Genomic DNA, 22,624 nt, shown 5'->3' with positions numbered 1-22,624 from the left:
CATAAAAAAGTTTAGAGTCAAGAGTGGCTACCTGTGGGGATTTTAAAAATATATATATTTTTATTGATTTCAGAGAGAAAAGAAGAGGGAGAGAGAGAAATCAATGAGAGAAAATCACTGATCGGCTGCCTCCTACACGCCCCCCCACTGGGGAATCGAGCCCACAATCCAGGCATGTGCCCTTGACCAGAATCGAACCTGGGACCCTTCAGTCAGCAGGCCAACACTCTATCCACTGAGCCAAACCAGCTAGGGCACCTGTGGGGATTTTTAAAGGAAGAGAAGATGGACAATTGTTATCTCTTCTGAGCCACTTAAACCAAGTGCATGTAATTAATAGCATTAAAAATAAGTAATGTTAAATTATTTTAATAAATAACTCACTCAGGCTGTTCTGTGGAAGACCAAATGTAGATGTGGGAAAATCAAGTATACCGCTTTGTAGAGTTGAGATAAAGTGGACACATAATAGGAATTGGGAGGTAAGATGAACAGGAGTTGGTCGTGGGTGAGCACATGAGAATACGTTGGGATTCTGAGTATTAGCCTGGCACTCAAAGCTACAGTGTAGGCCTCGCCAGTTATAGGGAGTCAGGCAGAGTGTTGAGGGTGGGAAGCAAAAACTGTGTAGTGTAGAGGTCAGGAACTAGTTGGGAACCAGTGGTCATAACTTATGCACTTAAGTTTTAAAGTTGACAAGATGAGAGTAGTAGTGGCGCTCTACATCTCCTGGCTCCTGTGCTCCGTGCTCACGGAGACCAATACCCTCCCCTCAGCACCCACAGCCTACGGGTACCTGGCTCGCACAGACACCAAAGGTGACATCCTGAGCCAAGCCCCTTGGTTTCGCTTCCCTTACCCAGGTAATGAGAAGTTGGGGACCCTTCTGGCCTGGGACACGTTTCCCAGGGCTGCCCGTGGGACCCAGGGCAAGAGTATACGTGCTAGCATCAGTCTGAGTTGAATTTTAAACCTAGATTGAATTATACCAGTTGAGTATACTGGACAAGTATCTTTATGCCTCAGTTAATTTTCTGTAAAATTAGGATATTGGGAATACTAAGCTCACCAAATTATTGTGAGGATTAAATGAGAATAAGTAAATACAGTGTTAAGCACAGTGTTTGGCAAATATCAGTGGAATTTCCATTGAGTGGTGCATCAGCAGGGTGCGATAGGACTTTCTAAAATAAGGATTAGCAAATGAATAAGCTTGAACCTTCAGGTTGAAGATAGCTGTTTCTACCATCATCCATCTAGTCAAATAAGCCACTAATCAGTAGTCATCCACTTGAGGCAGATTAATTCTGATGTGGAAGTCATTAAGAACTCTTTTTACTTCACAGTTCTCTATAAAAGATAGAAATTGTACACATTTTGCTAGGAAAAAAAATACACATGTTTTAAATAATTGTGTTATTTAAAATTCAACTTTAGGTGGCATTCCATCCCAAGGTTCCCCAAGGCATTTAAAAGAGTATTGTACAAAAACAACAATGAGATACCATCTCACACCTGTCAGAATGGCTATCATCAACAAATCAACAAACTACAAGTGCTGACGAGGATGTGGAGAAAAAGGAACCCTCTTGCACTGCTGGTGGGAATGCAGACTGGTGCAGCCACTGTGGAGAACAGTATGGAGTTTCCTCAAAAAGTTAAAAATGAAACTCCCATTTGACCCAGTGATCCCACTTCTAGGACTATATCCCAAGAAGACAGAAACACCAATCAGAAAGGATATATGCACCCCTATGTTCATAGCAGCACAATTTACAACAGCTAAGATGAAAACAGCCTAAGAGCCCATCAGCACATGAGTGGATTAAAAAACTGTGGTGCATCTACACAATGGAATACTATCCTATCTAATAAAAGAGTAATATGCAAATTAACCATCACTCCGCTACACCCAAAGTCACGCCCAAAAGCCACACCCACCAGCCAATCAGGAGTGAATATGCAAATAAACCCAACCAAGATGGCTACGGCCACAGAGAGCAGGAGGGAGGCTTGGGTTTCCCTGGCAATGGAGGAAGCCAAGCTTTCCGCCTGCCCTTGCCAGCCTAGGCCTCCACTCAAGGCTACAAAGTTTCAATGATAGAAGATAAATAAACCCAAACAGAAATGGCGGCAGCCATGGAGCTGGAGAGAGCAGGAGGCTGGGGTTGCCCCCGGTGATGGAGGAAGCCAAGCTTTCCGCACACCCTGGCCGGCCCAGGCCTCTGCTTAAGGCTACAAAGTTTCAATTATAGAAGATACATAAATCCCCAAGAGAAATGGCTGCCGCCTCGGAGCAAGCAGAAGGCTTGGCTCCGCTCCAGGCTACAAAGTTTCAATTGTAGAAGATAAATAAACCCCAGATACCAGGACCTCCACTTGGATCACCAGGGGGCATGGCCGGCCTGCAAACCACCACAGGCCCCTCGCCCAGGCCACCCCACGCCCCAAGGGAACCCCCACCCTGATCCGGGACACCCTTCAGGGCAAACCAGCTGGACCCCACCCATGCACCAGGCCTCTATCCTATCTAATAAAAGAATAATATGCAGATTGACCATCACTCCAACACACAAGATGGCTGCCCCCATGTGGTCAAAGATCCTGCCCCCATGTGGACACAAGATGGCCGCCACAAGATGGCCAGCAGGGGAGGGCAGTTGAGAGGGACCAGGACTGAAAGGGAGGGCAGTTAGGGGTGACCAGGCCTGCAGGGGAGGGCAGTTAGGGGTGACCAGGCCTGCAGGGGAGGGCAGTTAGGGGTGACCAGGCCTGCAGGGGAGGGCAGTTAGGGGCAAACAGGCTGGCGGGGGAGCAGTTAGGCATCAATCAGGCTAGCAGGGGAGGGCAGTTAGGCATCAATCAGGCTGGCAGGGGAGTGGTTAGGGGGTGATCAGGCTGGCAGGCAGAAGCAGTTAGGGGCAATCAGGCAGGCAGGCAGGCAGGCGAGCAGTTGGGAGCCAGCAGTCCTGGATTGTGAGAGGGATGTCCGACTGCCAGTTTAGGCATCTAAACGGGTAGTCGGACATCCCTCAAGGGACCCAGATTGGAGAGGGTGAAGGCTGGGCTGAGCGACACCCCCCATGTGCACGAATTTCGTGTACTGGGCCTCTAGTGCCACTATAAAAAAGAAGGAACTTTTACCATCTGCAACAGCATGGATGGAACTGGAGAGCATTATGCTAACAGAAATAAGCCAGTTGGAGAAAGATAAATATCACATGATATCACTCATATGTGGGATATAATGATCCACATAATTTGATGAACAAGAATAGATCCAGAGACAAATGATAGGGGAGTGGGGGGATGGTGGTTAGAGAGCAACCAAAGGACTTGTATGCATGCATATTAGCATAACCAATGGACACAGACACTGGGGCGGTGGGGGCGTGCCTGGGGTGGGAATGGCTGGGGAAAAAGCAGACATATGTAAAACTTTAGACAATAAAATAAATAAATAAAGGAACATCGTACATGTATCACGATAAAACACTTATAAAATACACATTTAACACATGTTGAATGAATGAAGCTAAGGTTACCATTTTATAGTTGAAGTTTAATATTACTTAACCTGAAATATCAAAGCACACTTAAAACCAATATTTAGCTATGAAACAATTTATTATTTATACTTCCAATAAATATCAATGGAAAGTGCACCAAAATCTAGACATTAAGAAAAATATTGATTAGTTCAAAATTGACAGACCACTTGAAAATTATTTGTATTTGTGTGAAGTGAACTGCTCAATACTCACTTGAGAATGTGATAATGATCCCTAGTGCTTTTGAATTCACATTTGAACTTCTAGATTCTTCAGAGGTTTATCCCCAAAGGCAAACAATAATAAAAACATGCCTACTATATAACAATAATGATTTTGAATTTTTTTGCCATAAGAGAATGAATTCCTATATCAACAGGTAAGATTTTGGCTTTTGTGAAGAATCTATGATTGCCATATATTCTCTAAAAGTGCACTCACAAGACCTGGTGGAGAAACAAGGCAGATGTAATCCAGCAGTCAGCTAGCAAGTAACCTTTGCTGAATTAACCTAAGTTTCTACAGTCTATTTAGTGGGTATAAACAAATATAATTCAGGGTACCAGGACTCCTCGTTTATCCACTCATAAGACCAGAAATTCACATGATCGTTCCCACTCTCTAAACTTGGCACTCAACCACATGCTAATTAATCCACTGGCTTTGAGATGCTTTGGAGACTTGCTGTTTGTAAATATTCTGTGGAAAATCTCCCTTTGTTCATTTTTTCTGAATTCTTTAGCCTACAGGCAACCAGATACTTTTGACCAAGTTGAAAATAAACAGACAAAAACTTGGAGACAGGATTCAATCTGGCCAGGAGCTGGGTGAAACTTGGTAAACTTCTAAAATTTTAGGCTGTAACTTTATTCAGCAGCTTATTATGTTGAAACTAGGTTTATTTCATTCTATAATACTCCAATTATAAAATATAGTTATATTAGGAAGTGATTTGATCTGTTTAAATACATTTATACAGTATTTAGGCTGATATTTCAAACTACTTGATATAACAATATTTTAATTGTAAATGTTAAATTTACATAATAAATTTATACTAGGTGTCTGTATTTGTAATCTCAACTTGAAATTTCTTTCTTATTAATCCTGTTAAGAAAACTGTAATTCTCCGTTTAAAAAAATATTTTTATTGATTTCAGAAAGGAAGGGAGAGGGAAAGAGAGATAGAAATATAAATGATGAAAAAGAAACATTAAATTGGCTGCCTCCTGTACGCCCCAAACTGGGGATTGAGCCAATAACCCAGGCATATGCCTCGATTGGAAATCAAACCATGACCTCCTGGTTCATAGGTTGATGCTCAACCATCAAGCCACACCGGATGGGTCTGTAATTCTCCTTTTAAAAAATCTTGTTTTACTTTTAGGAACTATAAACTTTCTGATTAACGATGCACCTCTTTTATATATTAGCTGTAAAAAGGGTAATTTGTTACCCATGCATTTTTGAGAGAGTCAAAAGGATAATTTGTTACCCACACACTTCTGAGAGATTCAACTTCATTATGAGTATTAATTTCCATTTATAGTATAATTACAAAAAAAAATGGACTGGCTTCAAACTGCCTGAGATTCACAACTTCATTCCACCACTTGCTATGTAAACTTGGTGAGTCATTTTATAACGTCAAATCAGTTTCTTCATCCATAAATGTAAGTCCTCAATATTATTTCATGAAAATTAAGATAGAACTATATATCTAAAATGTTCACACTGTGCCTACCATTTAGTAAACTTGCAATAACTGTTAGCTATTATTCATGTCTTCATTATACATTTATCTTTTTTGTTATGCTGACCATTCCTATTTGCTATTCTTACTAGTCCTGTTTTTAATATTTAATGACCATTACTATTATGCTAGTCTTGTTGTTAATGTTTAAATTCAAAGCCACTTTCAGTATATTTTATAAATTGATAATATAAAGAGAAAAGGACCTACATTATTTGAAGTGGGTTCTCTAGAGTTTATGGTAAAAACAATTTTTAAAATATACAAGATTCACTGCACATAGCTGTGGATTCTCAAAAAAAGTCTAAACTTAGCTTGAATAATTATTTGTTTACAATTAACTCCTAGTGTACTGAAGAACATAAACCATTGAATTAACGATTCTTTACTGCAATCTTTTATCACAACTTCTTTCGGTAGCAGCTACATTATCTCATGGATTCCCCGTGTGATGGAAACCACACGGCAGTGACAGGCTTCATTCTACTGGGCTTAACTGATGACCCTATCCTTAAAGTCATCCTCTTCATGATCATCCTGTGTATCTACCTGGTGACTGTATCTGGCAACCTTGGCACAATCATTCTTATCAGAATCTCTTCTCAGCTCCATCATCCTATGTATTTTTTTCTGAGTCACCTGGCTTCTGCAGACATAGCTATTTCAACTTCTGTCACACCCAATATGCTTGAAAACTTCCTGGTGGAGGGAAATCCCATCTCCTATCATGGATGTTGCACCCAGCTTGGTTCAGCTGCATTCTTTGGGACAGTGGAGTGCTTCCTTCTAGCTATCATGGCATATGATCGCTTTGTGGCAATCTGCAACCCACTGCTTTATTCAACCAAAATGACAACACAAGTCTGTGTCCAGTTCCTCATAGTGGCTTACATAGCTGGTTTTGTCAATGCTTTCTCTTTCACTATTTCTGTCTATTTTTTATTCTTCTGTGGACCAAATCGAGTGAATCATTTTTTCTGTGATTTTGGTCCTCTAGTTGAACTCTCCTGTTCTGGTAGCAGTATTCCTGCAGTTGTCCCCTCATTTACATGTGGCTCCATCATTGTGCTCACAGTGTTTGTCATAATTGTCTCCTACATGTACATCCTCATCACCATCCTGAAGATGCGCTCCAAAGAGGGGCGCCACAAGGCCTTCTCCACCTGCTCATCCCACCTCACTGCAGTCACCCTGTTCTATGGGACCCTCACATTCACATATGTGATGCCCAAGTCCAGTTACTCCACTGAACAGAACAAGGTGGTGTCTGTGTTCTACACGGTGGTGATCCCCATGCTGAACCCAATCATCTACAGCCTCCGGAACAATGACATTAAGGGGGCTCTGAAGAGAGTGCTTCACAAGATAATATTTTCTTAGTGAAGCCTGTTATTTTATGAGCTTAAATATGATAATATACCATAAATATAATAAAAGGAAACTGAGAGTCTGTGGTACAAATATATTAATTCGTATGTAATTAGCCACTGTGGAGTCCTTTTTATGAAAATGGGGGTGGTATTTTCTGATATCAAATAGTATCAGAGGCCCACAGTTAGTCACCTGTAATAAAATTAGCCTAAATTTATATTTATGAATACAGCTTTCTTTTTTAATTTTTTAAAAATATATTTTATTGATTTTTACAGAGAGGAAGGGAGAGAGATAGTCAGAAACATCGATGAGAGAGAAACATCGACTAGCTGCCTCCTGCACACCTCCTACTGTCGATGTGTCTGCAACCAAGGTACATGCCCTCGACCGGAATCAAACCAGGAACCCTTCAGTCCGCAGGCCAATGCGCTATCCACTGAGCCAAATCGGTTAGGGTGAATACAGCTTTCTTAACATCAAAATACTTTGTATACTTAAAATCCCCTCAAGTATAATTCATTTTTTCAAATATCCTAAAATAAACGTGGTAATTATAGTTATAACTGAGTACACCTGTTATCCCTCTGTAGAACCCTGTGTGTTTTCTTCAGAATATTCTGTGCACTTGTAATTGAATATTCAATATTCGTTTCCTCCACAATCTTGGAAGCTTCATATAGACAGCAAAAATGTCTTTTTCTCTCCCTATGCATCTATTTTCATAGCAGCATAAATGCTTAGTTGAAATGAATGAAACCATTAATAAATGAATGGATGGCTGAATGAAGCTTTTGCTGTGTCATGAACCACTGGTTCTGCTGACTTTGAATCCTGGCCACTGATATGCTGAATGTTTCACTGTGATTCAAGTGATTGAACGTTTTTGTCAGGTCTTGCTACAACTGTGACAGACCATCACACAAACTCATGCTCATCATAATTAAGACCTTGCCTCCACACTGATTAACTCAAATTGGCAACTAGTATCCCAGCATAGTTATTAAAAGATTTGTAAACATGTTATGTTAAATAATGTCTCCTTCTGACATTATTTGCATGGCTAGAGAGTTTGAAAATCTAGAAGTCAAATAGTAATAAGGGTAGTAGTGGCAGCATTACGAGTATTAGCAAGAGAAGCTAACAATATGCGATTGTTTACTACATTCCAGGTACTGCTCTCAGAGATCTACAGGTTAAAGCCAATTAATTATCAGAATACCACTATGAAGCTTGTATTTTAGAGAGGATGTAACTGGAACACATACAGGTTAAACAAAAAATCCAAGTCACAAATATCTTCTTAATAATTTGTCTTCTTTTAGGTATATAGTCTGTCAAGGGACAGAATGATAAGCTCTTTGAGAATAAAATAAGACCCATACATATGCTGCCTACAAGAGACCCACTTCAGATCTAAGGACACACAGAGACAAAGTAAAGGGATGAAAAAAAACTATTTCATGCAAATGGAAGCATGAAGAAACTGGAGTACCAATACTATTATTGGACAAAATTGACTTTAAAACAAAGGCTATAAGAGATAAAGAAGGACATTACAATAATGATATATGGAGCAATCCAACAAGATGATAGAACCCTTATAAACATTTATGTACCCAATACAGGAGCATATATATATATATATATATATATATATATATATATATATATATATATAGCAAATTTTGACAGACCTAAAGAGAGAGATCAACAGTAAGAGACGTTAACACCATTGGCATCATTGGGTATATCATCCAGACAGGAAAATCAACAAGGAAACAGCAGTCTTAAATAACACATTAGACAGATGAATTTAACTGACATTTTTAGAACATTTCACTCCAAAGCAGCAGAATATACATTTTTTCCAGCACATATCGTATATTCCAGGATAGATCATATGTTAGGCTACAAAACAAGTTTCAATAAATTTAAGATTGAAATCAATGCATGCACCTTCTTGAATTACAATTGCATAAAACTAGGAATCCACTTATAAGAAGAAACCCGAAAAATATTCACACAGGTGGAGGATAAGTAACATCCCATTAAACAATGGATGGGTTAACAGTGAGATCAAGGAAGAAATAAAGAAATACCTTGAGACAAATGAAAATGAAACCACAATGACCCAAATACCTATGAGACACCGGCAAAGCAATTCTGAGAGGGAAATTCCTAGCAATACAGGTCTGCCTCAAGAGAGAAAAATATTAAATAAATAATCTAAACTTACATCTAAAGAAACAAGAAAAACAACAAAAAAAACAAAGAAGATTGAGTAGAAGGAAATAATAAAGATCAGAGAAAAAATTAAAAATTTGGGTCTAAAATAATAATAGAAAAAAGTTATTGGAATCAAGAGCTACTTTTCTGGAGAAGTAAAATTGATTAACTTTTAGACAGACTCTTCAATAAAAAGAGAGGCAGCATCCAAATAAATAAAATCAGATATGGCAGAGAAGTGATGACAAACAGACACTAGAGAAACACAAAGACTATAAAAAAATACTTTGAACAATTATATCCCAACAAATTGGACAACCTGGAGGAAATTGAGAAAATCCTAGAAACATAATCCTCCAAGGCTAAATCACATAGAACAATAAAATCTGAAAAGACAAATATCTACTAATAATATCAAATCAGTCATTTAAAAATTTTCAATAAGGAAAGACAAAGAAAAGTCCTAAACCAGATGACTTCACAGGTACATTTTACCAAACATCCAAAGAAGCATTAATACCTATGATTTTCAAAGTGTTCCAAAAATTAAAGAAGATGGATGGCTCCCAAACTCATTTTATGAAGCCAGCATTACCCTGATACCAAAATCAGATATATACATCCTATCTAATGAAAAGAGTAATATGCAAATTAACCATCACTCCAGCACACAAGATGGCTGCCCCCATGTGGTCAAAGATGGCTGCTCCCATGTGGACACAAGATGGCCGCCACAAGATGGCCAGTAGGGGAGGGCAGTTGGGAGGGACCAGGCCTGCAAGGGAGGGCAGTTGTGGGCAATCAGGCCAGCAGGGGAGGGCAGTTGGGAGGGTCCAGGCCAGCAGAGGAGGGAAGTTGGGGGCGACTGGGCCTGCAGGGAAGGGCAGTTGGGGGGGGACCCAGGCCTGCAGGGAGAGCAGTTGGGGGGGACCAGGCCTGCAGGGGAGGGCAGTTATGGGTGACCAGGCCTTCAGGGGAGGGCAGTTAGGGGTGATTGGGCCTGCAAGGGAGGGCAGTTAGGGGCAATCTGGCTGTCAGGGTAGCAGTTAGGCATCAATAAGGCTGGCAGGGCAGTGGTTAGGAGGTGATCAGGCTGGCAGGCAGGAGCAGTTAGGGGCAATCAGGCAGGCAGGCAGGCAGGCGAGCAGTTGGGAGCCAGCAGTCCTGGATTGTGAGAGGGATGTCCGACTGCCCTAAGTGGGCAGTCGGACATCCTTCGAGGGGTCCCAGATTGGAGAGGGTACAGGCTGGGCTGAGGGACACACCCCCTGCCCCATGCACAAATTTCGTGCACTGGGCCTCTAGTTACATCATAAACAAGCATAATCTCAAAATGGATTAAAAACTTAAATGTAAACCTCAAAACCATAAACATCCTATAAGAAAATGTAGGCAGTAAGATCTTGGAGATTTCTTATAGCAACATTTTTTTCTGATATATCTCCCTTAGCAAGAAAAACAAAAGAAAAAACAAATGGGATTACATCACATTAAAAAGCTTTTTCACAGCAAAGGAATTCATCAACGAAATGAAAAGACAACCCACTGAATGGGAAAACATATTTTCCAATGATACATCTAATAGGGGGTTAGTATCCAAAATTTATAAAGAACTTATACAACCCAACACCAAAAAAAGAAGAAAAAAAAAAAACCCACACCAAACAATCCAATTAAAAAATGGGCAAAGATATTGAAAACTTATTTCAAGAAATAATGAGAAAATTTCCCCTACCTGGTGAAAGAAATAGACTTATAAATCCAGGAAGCACAAAAAGTCCCAAACAGGATGAACCCAAAGAGGCCCACACCAAGACACATCATAATTAAAATGCCAAAGGTTAAAGACGGAGAGAGAATCTTAAAAGCAGCAAGAGAAAAGCAGTTAGTTACCTCCAACGGAGCACCCATAAACTCTCAGCTGATTTCTCAACAGAAACTTTGCAGGGCAAAAGGGAGTGGCAAGAAATATTCAAAGTGATGACTAGCAAGGACCTATAACTAAGATTACTCAGCAAAGCTATTTAGAATTGGTCAGATAAAGAGCTTCGCAGACAAAAAAAAAAAAAAAAAAGCTAAAGGAATTCATCACCACCAAACCAGTATTACATGAAATGTTGAAGGGTACTCTTTAAGAAGAAAAAAGAAAAAAAAAAAGATTAAAAAATATGAACAATAAAATGGCACTACATACATACCTATCAACAATTGAATCTAAAAATCCAAATAAATGAACAAGGAATCTAATGGACAAAATAAACTGATGAAAAAAATAGGACCAGAAGCATGGAAACATGTGATAGACTTAGGAATCTCAGAGGAGTTGGGGGGTGGAAAGAGACAGCCAAAGAACATACATACATGCATTACCTATGGACACAAATAATAGGGTGGTAAAGGCCTAGGATGGGATGGGCATTGGGGGCGGTAGGTAATGGGAGGAAAAACCGGGACATCTGTAATACTCTCAATAATAAAAATATATTTTAAAAGATGAGTTTGCAAATACTAAGGGGTTAACCAATAAAAAAATAGAGGAAGCAAACAAAAAATGGGGAAAGGACCTGTATAGACTCTTCTCCAAAGAAGACATATGAAGGTGACTTCAGACATATGAAAAGATGCTCAATGCCACTAATCATCAGAAAAATGCAAATTAAAACTACAACAAGATATCACCTTACACTTGTCAGAATGACTATCATCCATAATTGAACAAACAACGAGTGTTGGTGAGGATGTGGACAAAAGGGAACCCTCAAGCACTGTTGGTGGGAATGAAGGTTGGTGCTGCCACTGTGGAAAATTGGCAGACCCACTAAAGATTACTTGTGTTTGTGTGAAGTGAACTGCTCAATACTCACTTGAGAATGTGATAATGATGCCTGGTGCTTTTGAATTCACATTTGAATCTCTGGAATCTTCAGAGGTTTATCCCCAAAGGCAAACAATAATAAAAATATGCCTAGTATATAACATCAGTGAGTTTAATTTATTTCTGTAAGATGAATGAATTCCTATGTCAACAGGTAAGATTTGGCTTTTGTGAGGAATCTATGAATGCCATTTTTTCTCTAAAGTTGCACCCACAAGGCCTGATGGGGAAACACAGCAGATGTAATCCAGCAGTCAGCTAGCAAGTAACCTTAGCTGAATTAACTCAAGTTTCTACAGTCCACTTACTGGCTATAAACAAATAGAATTTAGGATACCATGACTCCTCATTTATCCACCCATAAGACCAGAAATTCACATGATCTTTCCCACTATCTAAACTTGGCACTCAACCATATGCTAATTAATTCACTCGCTTTGAGATGCTTTGGAGTCTTAATGTTAGTAAATATCTAAAATCTCCCTTTATTCATTGTTCTGAATGCTTTAGCCTACAGGCAACCAGATACTTTTGACCAAGTTGAGAATAAACAGCCAGAAAACTTGGAGATGGGGTTCAACCTGGCCATGAGCTGGGTGAAACTTCTGAACATTTTAGGCTGTAACTTTATTCAGCTGCTTACTATTTTGAAACAAAATTTATTTCACTTTATAATACTCTAATTATAAAACATTGTTATATTAGGATATAATTTGATTTACTTAAATAAATTTATCCAATATTTAGGTTGATATTTTAAACTACTTGATATAATAATAGTTTAACTGTAAATGTTAGATAGATATAATATATTTATAATAGGTATCTTCATTTGTAATCTCAATGTGAAATTTCTTTCTATTTCTTCATTGCTCTATTAAAAATTATACTTATCCTTTTAAAAAATGACCTTGTTTTATTGACAGAAACTGTAATCTTTTTTATTAACTATGCACCTCTTTTACACATTAGCTGTAAAAAGGGTAATTGTTACCCACTCATTTCTGAGAGACTCAATTTCATTATGAGCACTAATTTCATTTATAGTGCAGTTACAAGAAATGGACTGGATTCAAACTGCCTGAGATTCACAACTTGATTCCATCACTTGCTATGCAAAGTTGCTGTCACTTTACAATATAAAATCAGTTTCTTCACCTATAAATGTAAGTCCTCAATATTATTTCATGAAAATTAATATAGAACTATATATCTAAAATTTTCACACTGCTTACCATATAGTAAACTTTCAAAAACAGATATTACTCACATCTCCATTATATAATCCAATATTTATATACATCTCTTTTATATTGACAATTTTTATTTGCTATTCTCATAAGTCTTATGTTTTTAATGTTTAAATTTAAAGCCACTTTAAGTACATTTTATAAATTGATAATATAAAGAGAAAAAGATCTACATTATTTGAAGTGGGTTCTTTAATGCCTCTCCTAAAAACAATCTTAAAAATATGCAAGATTCACTGCACGTAGCTCTGGACTCTTAAAAAACTTCCTTAGCATGAATAATTATTTTGTTTACAATAACTCCTATGTGCATTAATGAAAATATAAACCATTGAATTCAAACTTCTTTAGTATAATCTTTCATCACCAGTTCGCTTGGTAGCAGCAACATTATCTCATGGATTCCCTGTGTGATGGAAACCACACGGCAGTGACAGGCTTCATTCTACTGGGCTTAACTGATGACCCCATCCTTAAAGTCATCCTCTTCATGATCATCCTGTGTATCTACCTGGTGACTGTATCTGGCAACCTCAGCACAATCATTCTTATCACAATCTCTTCTCAGCTCCATCATCCTATGTATTTTTTTCTGAGCCACCTGGCTTCTGCAGACATAGGATTTTCAACTTCTGTCACACCCAATATGCTTGTAAATTTCTTGGTGGAGAGAAATCCCATCTCCTATCATGGATGTTGCACCCAGCTTGGTTCAACTGCATTCTTTGGGACAGTGGAGTGCTTCCTCCTGGCTATCATGGCATATGATCGCTTTGTGGCAATCTGCAACCCACTGCTTTATTCAACCAAAATGACAACACAAGTCTGTGTCCAGTTCCTCATAGTGGCTTATGTGGGTGGTTTTCTCAATGCTTCCTCCTTTATTATTTCCTTCTATTTTTTATTCTTCTGTGGACCAAATCGAGTGAATCACTTTTTCTGTGATTTTGCTCCTCTAGTTGAACTCTCCTGTTCTGAGAGCAGTATCCCTGTAATTGTTCCCTCATTTACATCTGGCTCCATCATTGTGCTCACAGTGTTTGTCATAATTGTCTCCTACATGTACATCCTCATCACCATCCTGAAGATGCGCTCCAAAGAGGGGCGCCACAAGGCCTTCTCCACCTGCTCATCCCACCTCACTGCAGTCACCTTGTTCTATGGGACCATCACATTCATATATGTGATGCCCAAATCCATTTACTCAACCGAACAGAACAAGGTGGTATCTGTGTTCTACACGGTGGTGATTCCCATGCTGAACCCCATCATCTATAGCCTCCGGAACAATGACATTAAGGGGGCTCTAAAGAGAATGCTTCACAAGATAATATTTTCTCTGTGAATCCTGCTATTTTGTGGGATCTGATATGATAATATGTCATAAATATAATAAAAGGAAATTGAGTGTATGTGGTCAAGATATATTCATCCATATGTCATTAGCCAGTGTGGAGCTATTGTGTGAAGATAGGGGATAGATTTTCTGATATCAAATAGTATTAGAGGCCCATTATCAGTTACTTCTAACAAAATTAGCCTAAATTTATAATTATGAACACAAATTTTCTAACATGAAAATACTTCATATACTTAAAATCCCCTTAAATATTATTCATTTTTTCAAAAGTTGTTTTCTGTCATGATTATTGTACCTACAAACCTTTAAGACTGTGACTACTTTCTACAGAAGCTTATCCTAAAATAAACATGATAATTATAGTTATAACTGAGTACATTCTGAATAGAAAAAACCAAGTGGAACCAGTCAATAAAATTACTGATGACATTCTTCTTGGAGGAAGGTTATCAGCTGGGGAAGTGCTCTGTAGACTCATAAATTGTGACCTGTATTCCTGATCTCTGGCTCCAGCCTAGTTACAGGGGACCCCATTATAGAACAGGATGAGATTTCCCCTGACCATCCTGTGAATTCTTCTGTCAGGTCAAAACAGTGATTCTCTGTGGGAAGGAGCAGGGATTCTGATGCCCCTGATTTTCTGTAGGAAGGAGCAGGGATTCTGATATTTTCATAGACTGAGTGAACAAAATCTTGGAGTGACTTGTTCATGATCAGATTTGCATCCTGTTAAGGAAGCTTGAGGGAACTCCACTGTATTTTCTGTAAAGCTTAATTTACCTCTATATACTAAATGACGACCACATGTATTTCTCTTTCCCAGGCTTCTACTCAGAATTTTAGATAAAAATATTTTTGTCTATTGAATCCTCAGCATTAACTGTCTAAAATTATCTCTTTCCATTCCAACTTATTTTCCTCCAATGTTTCATATTATCCAATCAATTTACTGATTCTGAAACCTGAGAGTAATTTCTTTCATTCCCTCCTCATGTCTACCTTAGATGACAAAGTCTTATACATTCTGAGCCCAATATTTATTTACTACTTCTCTTCATTTTCATTGTCAGCACTTCTATTCCAAGCTACCAGCTTATACATTTATTTCACAACTAGAGGACCGGTGCACGAAATTCATGCAGGGTAGGGTCCCTAGGTCTGGCCTTCCTGCCGCCTCCTTCCCTTGCTCCCTCAGCACCCCGCCACCGCCGATCACCCGCCATGTTCCATGCCGCCCCCTGGTGGTCAGCACCCGTCATAGCGAGCGATCAAAAACTCCTGCTCTCCCAGTCGAACTCCCAAGCGGACAATTTGCATATTAGACATATATCTATCTATCTATCTATCTATCTATCTATCTATCTATCTATATATATGATAGCACCCATGGGATATCTGATTTTATGTGTGTAGTTGGCTAGGCTCTGGTGACCAGTTTGGTCAAACACCAGTGTAGATTTTGCTGAGTAGGTATTTTGTAGACGTGATTGACATTTAAATCAGTAGACTTTGAATAAAGGAGGCTAATCTCCATAATGTGGGTGGCCTTCATCCAATCAGTTGATATGACAAAAACAAACAAACAAACAAAATAACTACAACACAAACAAGGTCCCTGAAAAGGACGGGTTCTGTCTCTTGGTTGTCTTAAAACCCAACACTGTGAATCAATTCTTACTGAAATTTTTCTGCAGGACTGCCTTTGGATTTTGGAACTGCCAGTTCCACAATTGTCTTTGCCAATTCCTTAAAATGTCTATCTCTCAATGGCTCTATCTCTCTCTCTATCTATCTATCTCCTATTAGTTTTATTTCTCTATAAAATGCTAATACAAACCTAACTGCTTTTTTTTTCTTCCAGCTCTTATTCTCTTCCCATCATTTGCCATACATTAATCATAACCATAAATCTAAATAAATTAATTTCTTTGTTTATATCCCCTAAAGATGTTAGAATAAAGACGACAATTCTGAACATGGCCTACAAAGTCTTGAGCATGGCCCATGTTTCTTCTTCCTCTCTTACCACTCTTCCCTTGATCTCCAAACACATATTAGTAACTCTAGTAACCAACCATTGGTTTTCTGTCAATGCTTAATCATGTCTATGTTCTTTACCACATCAGGACCATCTCATATGCAGTCGCTCTACCTGAAATACATTTTTCTCTTCACCTCGGTAATGCCTAATGATGCTATACCATAAGTACCAACCTAAATATTGCTTTCTATGCTCTGGAAAGTCTTCCTGAGGTTTCAGTCCACCTGTAAATTAAGTAAACCTGTTATCTCTCTGTAGAACCCTGCATATTTTCTTGAGAATATTCTGTGCACTTGTAATTGAATATTCAATATTCGTTTTCTCCACAATCTTGGAAGCTTCATATAGACAATAAAAATGTCTTTTTCTCTCCCTATGCATCTATTTTCATAGCAGCATAAATGCTTAGTTGAAATGAATGAAACCATTAATAAATGAATGGATGGCTGAATGAAGCTTTTGCTGTGTCATGAACCACTGGTTCTGCTGACTTTGAATCCTGGCCACTGATATGCTGAATGTTTCACTGTGATTCAAGTGATCAAATGTTTGTATCAGATCTTGCTACAACTGCGATAGGCCATTACACAAACTCATGCTCACCATAATTAAGACCTTGCCTCCACACTGATTAACTCAGATTGGCAACTAGAATCCCAGCATAGTCATTAAAAGTTTTGTAAACATGTTATTTTAAATAATGTCTTTCTCATATATTTGCATGGTTAGAGAGTTTGAAAATCTGAGGGTCAAATATTAGTAAGGATAGTAGTAGCAGCATTAAGAGTATTAGCAAGAGAAGCTAACAATATGAGATTGTTTATTACATTCCAGGTACTGCTGTCAGAGATCTACAAGTATTAAGCCAATTAATTATCAAAATATCTCTATGAAGTTTGTTCTTATCTGTATTTTACAGAGGATGTAACTGGAGCACATAAAGGTTAAGCAAACATCAGTCACAAATATCCTCATAATACTTTGTCTTCTTTTAGATACATAGTCTGTCAAGGGATAGAATGAGGAATTCTCTGAGAAAAAAACAAGACCCATACATATGCTGCCTATAAGAGAACCACTTCAGATCAAAGGGCACACACAAACTTAAAGTAAAGAGATGAAAAAAGATATTTCAAGCAAATGTAACCAACAAAGAAACTGGGGTACCAATACTTATATCAGACAAAATAGACTAAAAAATGCTATAATAAGATACAAATAAGGACATTACATAATGATAAATGGAGCAATCCAACAAGATGATATAACCCTTATAAACATTTATGCACCCAATACAGGAGCATTTAAATATATAAAGCAAATTTTGATGGACATAAAGGGAGAGATCAACAGTAATAACATCATAGTAGGAGATTTTAATACCATTGGCATCAGTGGCCATATCATCCAGACAGGAAAATCAACAAGGAAACAGCAGTCTTAAATGACACATTAGACAAGAAGAATTTAATTGACAGTTTTAGAACATTTCACCCCAAAGCAGCAGAATATACATTCTTTTCAAGTGCACATGGTATATTTTCCAGGATAGATCATATGTTAGGCTACAAAACAAGTTTCAATAAATTTAAGAATGAAATCATAGCATGCACCTTCTCCAATCACATTGGTATGAAACTAGAAATCACTTACAGGAAGAAACCTGAAAAATAAAAACCTGAAAAAAAAGAGCAAAAATAAAAAATTTGAGTCTGGGAGAGACAAAATGGTGGCAGAATAGACGGATGTGTCCTGAGCCTTGTCCCGGAGCAAATAGAGGGAGCAGCTGAAACGAGTGGAATCCAGCCCGAATTGGCGAAGGAGGCGCAGCTAGTGAGACAGTTTGCAGCCAGGAAGGGCAGAGATCTCCCCGATAAAGAAAAGATTCCTTTATTAACTTTTGGTCGAGAATATGTTTGTATATTTTCAGAAAACAACTCCAAGACCATGTGGATTCCTGAAACAGAGAGGAATTGACAGGTCTGCTCCAACCACGAAGAGGTTGCCTAGGACCAAAGCAGAGAGGGTCGGACCTGTATTGTCACCATGTGCCCACCATCCAGATATCATTGCTGACATGTACACATAAGGAACTGTTTGACATTGAAACGGGGACTCAGAACTTTGGACATTGAAATTGGGACTCAAACATTTTTTGTTATTATATGTTTATTTCTAGTCTGCAGAGGCAAGATTTTTTAAAGGAAAGAAATGGGGAAAAAAATAGATACAGAGGCAAAGAAGCATTGAACAGACTGTCAAACTACAGTGGGAAGGCAGGGGAGGTTGGGCGGGGGGCTGTAAGAGATCAACCAAAGGACTTGTACGCATGCATATAAGCATAACCAATGGATACAAGACACTGGGGTGGGGGGCGGTAAAGGCATGTACTGGGGGGAAGGGGAGGCCGGGGGGAGGCCAATGGGGGAAAAAAAGGGAGACATATGTACTACTATTTGTAATGCTTCAAACAATTAAAAAAAAAAGAAATACAAAAAAAATTTGAGTCTGAAATAATAATAGAAAAAAGTTATTGTAATCAAGAGCTACTTTTCTGGATAAAATTGATAAACCTTTAGCCAGACTCTTTCTTTAATAACAAGAGAGACAAGGCCCAAATAAATAAAATCAGAAATGACAGAAAAGTGGTGCTTGACACCACAGAAACATACAGATTATAAAAAAATACTTTGAACAATGATATCCCAACAAATTATACAACCTGGAAGAAATTAATGAAATCCTAGAAACATAAAATTCTCCAAGGCTGAATCAGGTAGAAAAATAAAATCTGAAAGGACAAATATCAACTAATAATATCAAATCAGTAATTTTAAAATTCCCAACCAACAAAAGACAAAGAAAAGTCCTAAACCAGATGGCTTCACAGGTAAATTTTACCAAAAAATCCAAAGAATCATTAATACCTATGCTTTTCAAAGTGTTCCAAAAAATTGAAGAGGATGGATGGCTTCCAAGCTCATGTTATGAGGCCAGCATTACCATGATACCAAAATCAGACAAATACATTATAAAACATGAAAATAATAGGCCAATATCTCTGATGAATATAGAGGCAAAAATCCTCAACAAAATATCTGCATATCAAACTACACTACAAGGCCACAGTAGTGAAAACAGCATGATACTGGCATAAAAACAGGCATATATAGCCCTATCTGGTTTGGCTTAGTGGATAGAGCATCAACCTGTGGACTGAAGGGTCTCAGGTTCGATTCCAGTCAAGGGCACATGCCTGGGTTGTAAGTCTCTAAACCATAAATATCCTAGAAGAAAATGTAGGCAGTAATATCTCAGAGATTTCTTGTAGCAAGATTTTTTCTGATATACCTCCTTGAGCAAGGAAAACAAACAAAAAATAAACAAATGGGACGACATCACACTAGAAAGCTTTTGCACAGCAAAGGAATTCATCAACAAAATGAAAAGACAACCAACTGAATAGGAGAACATATTCACCAATGATACAACTAATAGGGGTTAATATCCAAAATTTATAAAGAACTTATACAACTCAACACCAAACAATCCAATTAAAAATTTGGCTAAGATACTGAAAACCTATTTGAAGAAATAATGACAGAAAATTTTCCCTATCTGGTGAAACAAATAGACTTACAAGTCCAGGAAGCAAAGAGAGTCCCAAACAAGATGAACTCAAAGAGGCCTATACCAAGACACATCGTAATTAAAATGCCAAAGGTTAAAGACAAAGAGATAATCTTAAAAGCAGCAAGAGAAAAGCAGTTAGTTAACTACAAGGGAGCACCCATACAACTGTCAGCTGATTTCTCAACAGAAACTTTGCAGGGCAGAAGGGAGTGGCAAGAAATACTCAAAGTGATGACTAGCAAGGACCTACAATCAGGATTACTCTACTCAGCAAAGCTATCATTTAGAATTGAAGGTCAGATAAAGAGCTTCACAGACAAGAAAAAGCTAAAGGAGTTCATCACCACCAAACCAGTACTACATGAAATGTTGAAGGGTATTCTTAAGAAGAAGAAAAAGAAGGAAAAAAAAAATCTATATATATAAAAGGCTAATATGCAAATTGTCCACTTGGGAATTCAACTGCTCGCTATGACGTGCACTGACCACCAGAGGGCGGCGCGGAACATGGCGGGTGACCAGCAGTGGCGGCGTGGCACTGAGGGAGCGAGGGAAGGAGGAGATGGGGAGGCCAGGCCTAGGGACTCTACCCTGCATGAATTTCGTGCACCAGGCCTCTAGTAAGATAATAAAATGGTAATAAATACATATCTATCAACAATTGAATCTAAAAATCCAAATAAATGAATAAGGAATATAATGAACAAAACAAACTGATGAATAAAATAGAACCAGAGGCATGAAAACATGGAATAGACTGATGAATCTCAGAGGGAAGTGCAGGGAGGGTGGGCGGGAAGAGATTAACCAAAGACCATATGCATATATGTATTGCCTATGGACACAAACAATAGGGTGGTGAAGGCCTGGGGTGGGGTGGGAACTGGATCAAGGGGGATAACGGGGAGAACTGGGGGACATCTGTAATACTCTCAACAATAAAGATGTTTTAAAAAGATTAAACAGTTTGCAAATACCAAGATGTTATCCAATAAAAACTAGTGGAAGTAAAAAAAAATGGGGAAAGGACCTGGATAAACACTTCTCCAAAGAGGATATGCAGGTGGCCAACAGACATATGAAAAGATGCTCAATGTCACTAATCATCAGAGAAATGCAAATTAAAACTACAACAAGATATCACCTCACACATGTCAGAATGACTGCCATCCATAAATGAACAAACAAGTGTTGGTAAGGATGTGGACAAAAGGGAACCCTCAAGCACTGTTGGTGGGAATGAAGGTTCGTGCTGCCACTGTGGAAAATTGGCAGACCCACTAAAGATTACTTGTGTTTGTGTGAAGTGAACTGCTCAATACTCACTTGAGAATGTGATAATGATGCCTGGTGCTTTTGAATTCACATTTGAATCTCTAGAATCTTCAGAGGTTTATTCCCAAAGGCAAACAATAATAAAAACATGGCTATTATATAACTATAATGATTTTGAACTTATTGCTATAAGATGAATGAATTCCTATGTCAACAGGTAAGATTTTGGCTTTTGTGAAGAATCTATGATTGCCATATATTCTCTAAAATTGCACCCACAAGACCTGGTGGAGAAACAAGGCAGATGAAATCCAGCAGTCAGCTAGCAAGTAACCTTTGCTGAATTAACCCAAGTTTCTACAGTCTTTTTAGTGGCTATAAACAAATATAATTCAGGGTACCAGGACTCCTCGTTTATCCACCCATAAGACCAGAAATTCACATGATCTTTCCCACTCTCTTAACTTGGCACTCAACCACATGCTAATTAACCCACTGGCTTTGAGATGCTTTGGAGACTTACTGTTTGTAAATATCCAAAATATCCATTTACTCATTTTTCTGAATACTTTAGCTTACAGGCAACCAGATACCTTTTTTTTTTTTTTTGGTAGAAGAATGACTTTAAAGTGCCCATTTAGAGGCCGGGGACCCAAGCCCTGCTCCAATTTTTTGGACAAGCATCAAGCCCTGTGGCTAGAGTCATCTTGGGCAAGCATGAGGCCCGTTTTTCTCTGCTCAAAGATAAACTTGGAACTTGGTACCAGAAGCCTCAAGCCACTCAAGTTGAAATGATATGATTGTTTTCTTATCTGATAAGTGCCTTTGTAACCCTAGGACCATGGTCAGCAAACTGCGGCTCGCGAGCCACATGTGGCTCCTTTGGCCCCTTGAGTGTGGCTCTTCCACAAAATACCACGGCCTGGGCGAATCTATTTTGAAGAAGTGGCGTTAGAAGAAGTTGAAGTTTAAAAAATTTGGCTCTCAAAAGAAATTTCAATCGTTGTACTGTTGATATTTGGCTCTGTTGACTAATGCGTTTGCCGACCACTGCCCTAGGAGATAAAAAAGGTATAGAAATTATTAAATAAATCAAATATATACTAAAGGTTTAAGGTTACATTTAGGAACCTTTTTGTGTAAATTAATATTCAAGCCCATAAATGTTTAAGAGAATTTGCATATTAAAGTAACCAACAAATTAGACTTGTGAATCTAATATAAAATGTGTTACTTTTAGGCTTATAATTTTAAGTTGAAAATACTTAGATGCTTTCTTAAGTTTA

General features: G+C 38.3%; 2 protein-coding genes across 2 annotated transcripts; both read left to right on the top strand.

The window, feature by feature from the left end:
- Positions 1-5,739: 5,739 nt before the first annotated feature.
- On the top strand, positions 5,740-6,684 carry LOC308234200 (olfactory receptor 5P76-like; the record flags this gene model as incomplete). The annotated part of the gene is made up of 1 exon (XM_080641627.1): positions 5,740-6,684. One exon carries the CDS (start codon positions 5,740-5,742, stop codon positions 6,682-6,684), a length of 945 nt encoding a protein of 314 aa, XP_080497753.1.
- A 6,742-nt stretch (positions 6,685-13,426) lies between these two features.
- Positions 13,427-14,374, top strand: LOC308233697 (olfactory receptor 5P76-like; the record flags this gene model as incomplete). The annotated part of the gene is made up of 1 exon (XM_080640665.1): positions 13,427-14,374. The coding sequence occupies one exon, from the start codon at positions 13,427-13,429 to the stop codon at positions 14,372-14,374; it is 948 nt and encodes a 315-aa protein (XP_080496791.1).
- Between the last annotated feature and the right edge of the window lie 8,250 nt (positions 14,375-22,624).

Source organism: Plecotus auritus, assembly GCF_963455305.1.
Source record: "Plecotus auritus genome assembly, chromosome: 9".
Classification (NCBI taxonomy): domain Eukaryota; kingdom Metazoa; phylum Chordata; class Mammalia; order Chiroptera; family Vespertilionidae; genus Plecotus; species Plecotus auritus.
Note: the sequence above shows the minus strand (reverse complement) of the source record. Positions and strands in the feature narration are given on the sequence as shown.